This window comes from Lupinus angustifolius, chromosome LG01, assembly GCF_001865875.1.
Source record: "Lupinus angustifolius cultivar Tanjil chromosome LG01, LupAngTanjil_v1.0, whole genome shotgun sequence".
NCBI classification, from domain to species: Eukaryota; Viridiplantae; Streptophyta; class Magnoliopsida; order Fabales; family Fabaceae; genus Lupinus; species Lupinus angustifolius.
The window spans coordinates 5479609-5493586 of NC_032009.1; the positions used below are offsets into that span (position 1 = coordinate 5479609).

The 13978-nt window shown below is 34.4% G+C and overlaps 1 protein-coding gene across 1 annotated transcript; it reads left to right on the forward strand.

Moving 5' to 3' along the window:
• Positions 409-6207, forward strand: LOC109348207 (putative transferase At1g60990, chloroplastic). The gene is made up of 12 exons (XM_019588501.1): positions 409-680; positions 777-878; positions 1712-1745; positions 2239-2312; positions 2443-2508; positions 2620-2684; positions 2842-2929; positions 3011-3076; positions 3885-4050; positions 4513-4596; positions 4683-4810; positions 5835-6207. The coding sequence occupies exons 1-12, from the start codon at positions 474-476 to the stop codon at positions 6018-6020; spliced, it is 1266 nt and encodes a 421-aa protein (XP_019444046.1). The 5' UTR covers positions 409-473; the 3' UTR covers positions 6021-6207.

A 13978-nucleotide genomic window follows, 5' to 3' on the forward strand; every position in this document is an offset into this window, starting at 1 on the left:
CATAACAAATAATGTGGTTCATTCATTTTATGTGATAAGGAAATGAATTGTTATTTTTCCTCCTCTAATCCTTTAAATGTTTATTAAATTAAATTTCTTACACTCGACTTAATTTAACATACAATAATAAATAATTCTAATAACTTAGAAGAAAAATACAATAAAGAAGATATTATATGAACTCAATTCTCAGTAACTGGACTAATTTTGTTGACAAACACAATGACATTTGATCAATGTTGTGTGTAAAAAAATATAAATCAAATGAAATGTAAGGAAAGAAATAATAAGTTGAACTCCTCTCCTACCTCTAAATTGTGATAAAAAAAATCTATTTAAAAAAATAGTGGTCAAAGAAGTGAAAAAAATAAATAAATAATGAAAAGATAGAGGATATAATGGAACAGAGTGAATTATCTTTGGTGAATTGAAAACATAGATTAGAAACCTATTCTGTGTTTTTTGTTTCTGAAATGACAACAACAGTGTTAATACCAACATGTTTGATTCCTCGAAACGTTTCATGGCCTCTGCTTCAACCTCTCTCTATTCTTTCCAAACCCCAAAACGCTGCGTTTTTGTCCTACTCCCATCACCACAATCATCACAAGAATAAGCTAATACCGTGCTCCATTTCTGAGTTTGACCTTTCTCCTCCTCCCATTGACCATGATTTTCTCGTAATTTCCATCAATCTCTTTTTATTTATTTTAATTTATACTACTAGTACTGTATTTATATATTGATTTGTTTTTATTTTAAATTATTATTTTTAGGATACTGTGAAAAGTTCAGGTGCTGAGGTTTCTGGGGATGGGATCATTGAAACATTTCACAATGATGATGAAGCTCTCAATGCCGTTCATAATGGTGTTGCTGTATGTTTTACTTTTATATTTAATTTTGTTATCAATTAATTATTTTTTATTTATTATTTATTTATGTCTCTAGATTTTAATGCTTATTTTCATTCTCGGCGGAAGGGTAATAATGCTTGCATCTACCTAGATGGCAGCCTCGAGCACTCAGTCGCTTTTTTATTCTTAGTCTCACTGTTTGAGTAGCTTCATTTGATACAATGTTTTAAGTTGCGGTTGGGGTCACAGTTGTGTTTCTGGCGATTGTGATTGTTGCAATGTGAATTATTTTGTGAAATATATGTGAATTCGATGTGGTTGTGTTGTGGTCTAATGTGGACACATCATTGTGATTCGGTATCACACCACAACCGGAATATTGCAGCCGCATCACATGATGCGGTCTGCAATTTGAATTACTGATTTGGTTCATAACCACACCTAAATAAAAAATATTCAAACTGTTTTTTAATTCTGTTATAACAGTCTCTCGCAAATTGGTAAGAGTCTGGTGCACTGAGCCAGTTTTTTTATACTTTCTCTTACTTTGTTTCAACTCTGAGACTTTGTACTGCCGAATTTTACAATAAGTGAACTACTCTACATCGCCTTTGTGGGCTTGCATTGGTATTAACTCAGGGTGGTGGATTAGTGGATTGTAATTGTTGAGTTCTATAAAAATATTCTAATAATGTGCCATATCATGACATAAACTAGTGCAATTTTGAAGTCTAATAGTTACTATCAGTTCAATGCATGTTTACCAATTTATAAAGGCACATTATCATTTTCATAGGTGATGTGGGATTTATTTGTTTGCTTAATTTAATCCTTTGTGGCATCTAATTGTATAGGTTGTGGATCTTTCACATTTCGGCCGAATAAGAGGTACTTGCTTTTCCTGAATGATTGCCTCTCTATATATGATTAATGCATTTTTGCAGCCATATTGGGTTTATACGAAGTGAAATTGTTGCAAACACGCATATAAGTGCTATTGACAAAACAAAGGGTAGGAACATTTTTCATTCATTTAAATTAATATTTTGGGATTACTTAGTTACTTGTAAATCAAATGAGCAATGGATAGTGGTTATAGTTTGTCAGAGATGTAAAACTAGTCATGAACCTTCACCTAATTGCTTAAACTATTGGGACGGTTTGTCCTTACAAAGCTTCCATGGCCAAATGCGTAGAGTAGCTTGTGCATTATCCACGCTTCAAGCACAATGGGCTCTTATGTGAGGGGGCATGTAAGAGATAGAAACCAATCACGAACCTTCACCTAACAGATTAGGTTATTCAGAGAGTTGGCCCTTGATATGGTTTAATGTTTTCGTAACTCTTTTGATGCAAATGTTTTGGCTCACCGGAAATGAAGTCAGTGGAGAAGATCGTGTTCCATTCCTTCACAACCAGAGTACTGCAAACTTTGAATGTCTACAGGCAGGGCAAGTACGTATCAGAACAAAGTAGCGCTGTTTGATTGCATTTATGTGTTATTTTCAAGTTCTTGTCAATTTATTTTTACATTGCATATTATAATCCAGGCTTAAGTAATAGGATGTCTAACTGAAATCCCTAGGGATGTGACACTGTTTTCGTAACACCAACAGCTCGAACAATAGATATTGCACATGCTTGGGTCATGGTAATTTTCTTTATTCCCTCCCTCAATATTTGTTTGTGGTTGTTCTTCTATGCAATGTATTGATGTCTTAATTTTAATGTAGTTGATCAATTTCTTTTGTTATTTTAACAGAAAAATGCAATCACCTTAGTAGTTTCACCAGAGACTTGTGGGCCCATAATTGAAATGCTGAACAAGTAAGTAACTTAAGTTGTAATAAAACATAAGTTTCACCCACAGATTTAAGAGAAAAAATTATAAAGAGAGAAATAAAACATAGTTATCTTTCATGATGAATATTATCAAATTGGCGAGGCTCCATGAACTAATTATTTTACATGTAATGAATTTAAGGTACATATTTTTTGCTGATAAGGTAGAGATTCAAGACATCTCTAAACAAACCAGCTTATTTGTTTTGGTGGGACCCAAAAGTAACCAAGTAAGAATCCTATTTTCACCTATTTAGTGTTTATAATGACAGCGACAGAGTTCGTAGTGTCCAATGTAGTGAAATGAACAGGTAATGGAGAACTTGAACCTTGGCGATCTTGTTGGAAAACCATATGGCACACATCAACATTTTAATGTAAGCTTGAGCAAATCTATCCTTTTTGGTTGTTTGATTATGATTGCATAGTTATGTCTACCTTAACGTTTCTTATTTTCGTCATAAAGCATTTTACATGCTCAACTCAATCTTGTCAAAATGCATTTCTTGTTAGCTTAATTTATTTGTTCACATAGACATGGTTACTTCTTTTACTCAACCTCCAAATTTAAATTAAGTTAAATTTACATTACTTCCGAAGTAATAAAGTTTCAACAGCAATACCTTATGTTGCATGGGTACTTCAAAGGCATGCCCATATTGAATACATACTGGTACTCTTAGGTACTCATTTGATGTAATTCATTTCAAAATTGTGTCATTTTGAGCTGGAAACCCAGGATTTTTCCATCACGTCATAATACTAAATATGAGTTGCATAATTAGTCTCTCATATTCACATATCACATGATTAGATACCCAAGTTTTCACATAATACTAAATATTCATCATTATTGTACCCGAAATCATGAAACATGGTAGCATGTGTACCTTATTCATGCAATATAGAGTACTCTAGGTTTTGAGAAAATGTTGAACCTTGTATTTATAATTATGCAACATAGTAGCATGTATACCTTATTCATGCAACATACTTGCACTCTATTTTTTTAGATAATGTTGAATCACGTATCCTGTATGTACCCGTGTTGGTGTAACACGGGCTATACTTAATGTTATTTATCCCATTTTTCGTTGCTACTTCCCTTATGTTGAAAGGCTTATGGTCCTTACTTTATTAATATTCTTGTGAGGAAAACCTCTCAAATATCTTTAAAATTTGTAGGTTGATAAGCAGCCTGTAACTATAGGGGTTGGAAATATCCTTTCTGAAGATGGGTTTTCATTGTTGATGTCTCCGGCGGCTGCTCCGTCTGTTTGGGAAGCTATTCTTACAGAAGGGGCTATCCCAATGGGCTTTAATGCGTGGAATAAATTACGGGTTATTCGAGGTACTGTATTGTTTAGATTATGTGCATATTTTTATGTTTATATATTGTAGTTCTTTCTCTTTAGGATATATTCTGTTTTTGTATGACAACCTGTTAGTGTAGCTATGTATTGATCAGATCTAATAAATGTGTAATTAGATATTTTCTATATGTGATTAGTGCTGAGGAGATAAATATTTTAGGAAGTCTTGGAAACCATGTCATGGAAGTAGATAAATATAAGTCTATAGAATATCAATTGTGGAGAGTGCACAATGTACCTTAGTATAGGAATAGTAAGCATATAATATTTGTTGATAATGAATGGCATATTTCGATCGGATAATGAGGCTGGGAAAAATATCATTGAAATGACACAATTAGAAATTTAAGTAATTGCAGACCCTTTTTTCAATACATATATTTCTGGTTTTGTTACCTATGCTTTTTATACCCGCTTTTGATTCTGAGTTCATTTCTCAGGCAGACCCGCTCCTGGAATGGAGCTTACTAAAGAATTCAATGTCCTAGAGGCTTATCTGTGGAACTCGATTTCTCTGAATAAGGGTGTGTAACTGCTCTTTTTCGCCACTACCCATCTGCACAAAATGTTGAAACTTACTGTATAGTTAGTCTGATTCTGATCTTATCAGGTTGTTACAAGGGACAGGAGACTATATCTAGGCTCATAACCTATCAAGGAATCAAGCAGAGATTATGGGGACTTCATCTGTCGGCAGCTGCAGAACCTGGCAGCATTATTACAGTTGATGGGAAAAAGGTGCTATGATTTCTCTTGAAAAAATTCATTTTTGTTTTTCCACACTTATGTGCCTCCTATTCCATGGTTGGAAAGTGGAAGATGGACATTTGCACAATTCTGCTGAAGATGACTGAGACTTGGTGAAAACTCCAGTTATAACAATTGAGAAATTCTTACATAAACCTTAAATTCTTATGTTGGGTGTCCTAAGCCTACAACATAATTAGTTATGGTAAATTATGGAAGACTAAATTATGCTTTTAGTCTCTGAAATTTGACGAGTTTTGGTTTTAGTCCTTATAATTTTTTTGGTTTTTACTTTTATCTTTATGTGTTCCGAAAATTTGGTTTTAGTCATGATGTGTTAACATTACAATTGGCTACACCAGCAATTAGTATGACACATGTCGCATGTGAGTGTTAGCCAAGTCTTCACTAGGACTAAAACCACAATTTCGGAACATACCATGAACAAAACTGAAGAAAACGTATTATAGGCTAAAATCAAAACTTGTCAAACTTATAGACACCAAAAACATATTTAAGCCATTACGAAAACTAATCATTAATTACCATAGTTATATTAATTTTATAAAGGCAATTTATTTTTCTTTTTTAAGGGGAGGGGTATAGAGTGCTCTTCCGACCGTTAGAAACCGATGCTCACACTTCATGTTTCGTAACTCTATTGATTGAGCTGACTATTTAGGACACTATTGCAGTATCTATTATAATTATGATGCAATTGAACTATTGTCCTAATTTTGAGTGATCCGAGTTTAGTCAACCAAATTAAGTGGGTAAAACTTCCCCCATGCCAATTTATGTTCACTAACTCAAACTAGAGACCTTGTTTAAAAGGAATGAAACTCCTCACCATTTGGACCAATATGCATTCCGTAAGGAGAAGAGCCTATTTCATCCAAACAATGGATAACTAATAGTGATTCCCTATGAATATATTGAGTCACATTCTATAATCCTACTTTCACCCTTGAATTGGTTATAAGAAAATTATTATATTTTTCTTCATATCTTGCAGGTTGGAAAGTTGACTAGTTACACATCAGGAATGAAGCAATCTGAACACTATGGATTAGGCTACATTAAGAAACAAGCTGCTTCTGAAGGAGACACTGTAATTGTTGGTGACAACATCAGTGGAACACTGGTGCAATTTCCTTTCCTTTCTCAGCAGCGCCCACCATCTTCTACTACAACTTCTTGATTCATTTTGCGCATCAAATGTAGAGATAATTAATTAATTGTGATTTTGTGTCATGGTGATTCATCATTGATGTTTGGGTACACATTCAAGAAATGCTAGCAAAATATTACTATAAGAGATTTGTTAATCGTTAAGAATAAGTTCTTGACAATTAGCAATGCACTTTTATTCAATGTCTTATGTGTCATTAGCAAATTGCTAACAATTATCAATACCCTACACTCTATTATTGTACATTTTACTCAACACATTATAAACATATTATTATATCATTGTATCTTTGATGTGATCAAAGCTGAAATATGAAATAGTAAACCATATACACAAAACCAATAAGACGTTGGTCTAGTAGTGTAAGACCTCATTAGATCCTCAACATGATCAAAAGGTCAAGAGTTCGATTATTGGGAGGGACACTTATTGGGAGGGGTAACCATACCCTCCGAAATGGATTAGTTCCTTACCAAAGAGTGAGGGATATCCTTGGTGGCGAAGATATCTTGTTGTGGCATGTGGGTTTCAATTCAGATTTATATTTCACTCATCATTCATCAATTCATGTAATCCATTTTTTAGAGCATTATAGCATTCTTCATCTCAAATATTGCAGAGACTCAATAGTCCAACTTATAAAACCAAATCACCACACTTACTCCACAAGTGAACACCATCTTCCCTTATAACAGAAACCACATATTAAATAACAGCACCAAATCAGATAAGTAAAGGAGACACATTTTATAAGCATAGCAGGGATAAAACTAAAATTAAAGATGTAACAATCTTAGTCATTAGAGGTAAAGACAAAAAATAAGTTATAGAGTAAACAAAATCCCCAAGAAATGATGATGTTCAGAATTCATATCAAACAAGTCTAGTGCAATGAAGAAATATGTATGATATCAAGAAAATCAATACAAAGTTCATTTAAGAGGATTAAGATATTCCAATCAATATAACATTCTGCTATACAGTTAATAATAGTATCTCGAAGCAGTTTTTATGGTGTTATTACAAATAGCCCAATAAACTTGTATCTATTTGTCTCTAAAAATATATATTATAAAGATTGCATATAAAATGTGTAATTAGTTATAGTTCCCGAATCTTTAAAGTTGTTCTTTAAGTTTATAATATATCTACATGTTTATTCATATTGAGACCAATCTTTGCTATCAACTCTTTGAACCAATGTAACTTAACATAGAATGTTCAAAACCAGACTTTCTTTTGTTTATATGTGTAGCATATTAGAATTTTAAATGCCCTTGAAAGAAGAAGAAAGGAATGATGAAGTGAATAACAATTCTTGTGAAGGAAAATGAAGAAACAAAAGAAAAGAAACGTGTGAATCTTTATTGATGGAATGAATTAATTGAGTTTACAAAATTTGCTAATCCTATTTATACTAATCATGAACTACCTAAGATTTTAACTAACTTTTACAAGTAATTAACATGTGCTTAAAATAGAAAAGACTAAGTCAAACATGGGTTGCTTGTAACCCAAGCAACTTCTGGTGTGAGGTGGCCCAGACAGACTTCTGGTGCAGTCCTAAATTTTGGGTCATGTCAGTGAGATAGCCTTGGTTTGGTGCTTCAACGTGGGTGGCTTGATGTGTGAAGGTCATGTGCTTTGTCTTGGTCATGAGGCCTAGCTAACCTAGTTGACCTGGGCAAGGTTTGTTGAGTACGATAGGTCCTATCGTGCAGGGTGTCTCATTCAGGATTTAAGTCTGGTGCATGTTTGGTGCATTGATCTTGGCCAGACACATAGTAGTTTGGTGCATGTTTGATGCATTGATCTCGGTCAGGAGTTGTGTATGTTGATGCGTTTGCCTCATTCAAGTTGGCATTGTCCTCTGTTGCATTTTCCTCGGTCATGACACGTGCCACTTGGCCAGCTGTTCCGGTCAAGTGGCCAAGTTGGTTGGGGCATAGTGTGATATTGGTTGAGCAAGCTGAAGCATCTGGTTGAGTGATTCTGGCTAATACCCCCACAAGTTGGGGCACATATGTTGAGTGATAAGTGCCAAAAATACCTAATTTTCATACACTTTTCATGACACTTATCCTATGCAAATCATGCAAAACCAAATTAATTCAATACTTTTTAAATAAATTATCACATTTTGATCTTATATTTTTGATTACCTCGTTTCTAAGCAAGGAGGTCTCCACATAGGCCATTTTGATGCACACATGAAGCTGCTCACTAAGCAGTCTGACGTGGACATATTGCACCGCCTAGCTGACCTGATACCAACTTGGCTCGGCCAGGCACAAGCTTTACACAGTCAGACCCAAGCCTAACACAAGCCAACCTGCTAAAGTATGCAGCTCAACATGCACCTTGGGACCGCCCAACTAGAACCACACACCTAGTCAGAACAGGAGAAGTTGCTCAAGTAGGCAGTTCAGCATGGCCACATAAGCTGTCAGGCAGGCTGGACCCAGCAAGGGGTCAACTTGACTTAGCTACCAAGCAACCTTGACATCATGCATGACCTCACTTGACAAGGTCCCATGAATACTTTTCAGAGTAGCCCACAATAGCCTGGTCAAGTAGCTCACAACTAGCTTTGGTGAGTCAACACCAAGCACCTGACTAAGCTACTTGGTCATGGACCAAACCCATGCTGAAGGGGTTGGTGCGCCTGGCGTGGGCAAGCAGGTGAGTCAGGCGGTGCCCTGATTTGCCTATAAATAAGACCTTATTCCATCCATTTGAAAAATGAACTTACACTTGAAAATTACTTCATTCTTCATACTTCTTCTCTCTAGACTTTGTAGCCTCGATTCTAAAGCTTGTTCTAGGTAATTTCTTGTAAATTTTACTTACAATTTAAGAGGAGAAAAGATATGGCAAATGTGATACAAAAATATGATTTTGTAATCTCATTTGGTTCCAAAAACATCTCATACTTGGAAAGATGGCTCAAGCTCCTAAACATTGATTTAGATTATGGTGTAATGTTATTTCTTCTCTTCTTTTGTATTATCTTTTGAAATCAATACATTCAAGTTATTACTTTTTGGTTAAGTTTTGATTCTTTATGAAGTTCTTACTGTGGTTTTAGTTTGATCACCTAAAACTTGATTTAAAGATCCAAAAACGTTTTTTCTTAAAGTGTTGACAAGTAAACTAAAAAATATAACATACACCTTAATTCACCTGCCACATCAAACATCTATTTTAAGCAACTTATGTTCAAGGCTAAATGATGTTAATGGAGCCTGAAGTAGAGTGTGACAACCTACTCCGACGAGTGACACTTAACTATCATTTAGTGTATTTCATAAGGTTTGAAAATCATCTTATCATTCTAGGACACTAGATGAAAGATTTAGAAATGATGTGTGGAATTAACCAAAAGTATAACACATAACTTGTTAATGTTTTTTAAAACCATTTGGAGTTTAGAAATAATTCCATATTTCAAACCAGTTTTCTCCTTAAGAATTTGTGAATATTAGTTTATGTTTTCCTTGTTAATTTTTATGCAACACAACACAAAATCATCAAAAAATGTTTAATCGTTATTTTTTACTATAATATGTCTATATGATTTTCTTCTATTAAGCAATTCCCTTTGGTTCGATATAACCCTATACTATACTACAGTTGAATATTGAAGGAGATGCAAATGTAAAACAGTAGTGTTAAATTATAAATTTTATTTGTTGACAAAGAAAGAAACCTTGAATCAAAATGCAATTTAATTCATAAATTGTATCTTTGTGAAAAGGAAAAATACATAGTTATAATGAGTGATCTAACTATTAACTTTTACTTTTTGTCATTTACTTTCCGCAACTAACACTTATTTTCTGTCATTTACATTTCCATAACTAACATTTATTTATTTATTTATTCTTTATTCTTTATACCAACCCTTCGAAAGAAATGGTACGGTTAAATTATAACTTTATTACTTTATTTATTTGTTCTTTACCAACATTCCATAAGGAAGTAGTTCGGTTAATAAAGGAAAACGAAAATAAATATCACTCATTATCAATTGTGTTAAATTGCTAAATTCATACCATTATGTCGGCGTTGAAATTAATCCAACAAAGCCGAGATGGTATGAAATTGTTAATAATTCAATAAAGTTAAGTTTTTGATCAAATGGAATATTCTTGAAACCATTATACTGGAGTTGGAATTTATTCCGACAAAGCCGAGATGACAAGCAAATAATAAAACCAAGTAAATAAATAAAATTAGAAACTTGACTAATCACTCAATAATAGCATCGACCTCTGAAAACTCTTTCAACATTAAGTAGACTCAGCTTGACGTGAATGGAGGAGTATTCCTTGGGTCCCAATGGCTTTGTTAGCGCATCTGCTAGTTGCAAGTGAGATTGTAAAGGCAAGAGTTTTACCAAGCCCTTGCTACACATTTCTGAAATAGTATGACAGTCCAATTCTATATGTTGTATTCTTTCATGGAAAACATGGTTACTAACAATATGAATAGCATATTGGTTGTCACAATAAAGTAAAGCAGGAGTAAAATGCATATGCTGTAAATTGTAACGCCCCAAAAATCATTTCATAATTACTATATTTAATCTCTTGGAAAAATGGGTAATTTTTTTTATGTAACATATAACTTACAAATCATTTTTTTTCATTTTATTTATTCTCTTTCAAGACGTCACGTTTTCAAACCTTTGCGGAAATAATTTCTTAATACTTAAAATGTAATTGAACGCAACACAATTATTTTCTAAATACTTCTCATTAATCAATTCTTGAATTTGTAATACATACATTATGATTTACAAAATACAAGGCATAGTCTATTCTTCACCCATAACAAACACTAAAAATAAAAATAAAAATAAAATAATGCTAGGGGAGTTGGCATTACAAAAGTACCCTACACAGGTTCCCTATCAAAAGAAAGAAAGGAACTCCTAGACCGGTGGTGCACTAGAACCCTCACTCGGGTCTTCCTCGACCTCCGAGTCTGAAGAGATCTCTATAACCTCCACCGAATCCTCAATTAACTCTACACAGTCATCGTCTTCGTCTTCCAGCACCTCATTTGCTGCCCAATCCATCCAAGGATCCGGGGTGTACCTCCTAGGCCCTGATGAAGTAGTCATGCCTACTGCTTCTGTCCCTCTTGGCGTTGAGTCAGTAGATGAGAATCTCGGTTGGGGTTAGGTCCTGATAACCTCCGATCTGCCTCGTGCCTCAGCTGGTGCAGATGGACTGGCAGGTACGGACCTTCGCTCTGGTAGGATGAACGATACTTCCCGAACTGCGTAATGTGTTGAGAGATGCAACATAGAACCATCACATACGAGATCCAATTCTAGGTCGCAGGGACCAGTGTAGGTGTATCTGTTTCCTTCAACACTCCATGCCCCCTCTTGGAACATGGTAAAGCGGTAGCCCCTGATCATCGCTGATCTGTCCATCTAAACATGGATGTATACGAGTACACCAGAAAGAAAGAGATGGATTAAAACATTTAATGAAAAACTTATCATTGATGTCATAGAATTACACAGAATATCACCCCAAGACAAAGAACAAGTACATATATATCATATGATCATACACACATGTATTAATGGTGAAAGAAGTATAAAACTTATGATTTTAGAATCAATATCGATAAATACCATGTATCCATGCTATGAATATGTCCACCATCCTTACACCATTATCCTGCCAATACCTATTCGGAAATAACCGAGAGTACAGGTCTCATAACTAGCCGATTTTATCGCACAAAAACTTATTCCTCGCAATGATATATATATGATCGATCTGTTCCAACGGAACTGTCCATTTCAGGATGATGTCGTATCAAACACTTTCTGGGCATCCCTCTCATCGATCCTGATTGCAAAGAGGAGTTGTCAGAGATCATCTAGTTTGCGCCGTGAGCACTGTCCGATCCAACAAAATACCTCATCCAGGAATACACGGGACTCGTCTCACCTAGACTCTCCCTCAAGACTTTGCTGACGAATCACCGTCATCGCCGTCCCTCTCAACATCTCGGGACTCGTTCGTCTCTCGTAAATTTCCTCTCCGCTACTTCATTATTCACAATGAATATGCATACTAACCGATGTTAGCAAATTAAATCTTTTATAACGATCTGCCCATCCTAAGACATCTCCCATCGGGAATACTTCTAGTGGGACCCGATCTTAACATTTAAACCACGGAGAGTACACCTCATCACCACTATGAACCATCGCTGAATCACCCGGGACGACTCTAAAGTCAAGCCTCTTATGGTCAGTCGATCTTGCTGTTCTTTACATACATCACTTTAGATATAGCAACTCTTCTTTGTATCGTTTCCAAGAATTTCATATAATTATTCATTTTTACAACATTTACTTATTGAAAGAACATTATCTCCAATAAAGGTGTTTTAGGTTTTATTGAATATGACTAGAAGTGAATGAATTCTTGATGGCAAAAATGCCATTAGACTCTCGCACATGTGAGAGTTATCATTCAGACGGCTTAAGAAGTCTTGTCTATATGGAGCCCTCTCGCTCAAGTGAGAGCTGTCTTGCTCAAGCGAGGGAATCGCCATTTTTATAAGGCACCTGTAGCTCAAGTGAGAGTTGTCTCACTTAAGCAAGAAAATAATCAGTTTTCTTTATGCATATTTCAGCTCAAGCGAGAGTTGTCTCGCCCAAGCGAGAAAATCCATTTTATGTGGACACTTCTCGCTCAAGCGAGAGCTGTCTCGCTCAAGCGAGGAAAGCCTGAAACTTAGTTAAATTTCTTTTCTCAATGAAAAGTTTTATCATTTATAACACATGTTTTTAAGCCTTGAATTTAACAATTAACTCATACATATAATTCTTAGAACAATTATTGGAGCAATATTAAACAGGAATAATCATAGCATGTTCATACCTAAACATAACCTAACATAATTCGGCATAAGAAATATTGTTGTACTTAATCCAAACAAAACATACAATTGATTAAGTACAAGATTTCTTAATACCCAAGACAACTTCAAACTTGTGAGGGAGTTTGGAGGTCCTAAAGCATATTCGGACATCAGTGTGTCACGATGTTTTCTCTCTCACCTGAGTGTGTCGTGCAGATTGTTTCCCCGATACCAGGTGAGCTTAATTCGTCGAGTCTCTTCTCAAACTCTTCATCATGCCAAATTCAAAATAATGCTAATTAGATTACTTTGATAATTATTATTCTTACGAAATAACATTTTACGCGAAAATAAAACTTCCGATCTAAAATGAACTTAATCACTTTCATCCATCCGATTCAAGGTTAGGTATTTCTTGAATTATAATTTATCATTGAAAGTCTTACAACACAATGACACTTTCTAAAGTAAAGTTTTAATAAAACTTATAACGGAATTATGTTATAATCTCTGGATATACACCAGGTTAGTTACTAGGAAAGAGAGGTGGGTCGTAAAGACACACTTAAATACCAAGTCTTTCCTTAGACAAAACTTTTCTAGACACGTATTTACACTTCATTACATTTTTTCGGTAATGATAAATATTTATAAAACTTATCTTTTGCAAGTAAAACATTTTTATTAAGATTAACCTTTTTAATTAAGATTATTAAGCTAGACTTACCATTTTAAAGTAAATCAACTTAAACAAAATCAATACTTTTAAATCAAGAATTCCTAAAGATGAGTTACGGATAAACTTGGTGTCTATTTTGACTAGAAATAATATTTCAAAGCCAAAGGCGAAATCAGAATTCGATTGCGAGTTACGGAACTCAAAAACTAGGCAAAACTCGATAAAACAACCCGAAATCGTCTCGGAAAAATTTATTCTACAAAATATTGAAAAAATAGGGAAAGCAAGAATATTATAATACAAGACTAAAAATCAACTGAGGTTTAACCTAAAACATTACTGATTAATTTATATAATTAAGGCATTAACAACTAATTACTTAATTAAACGT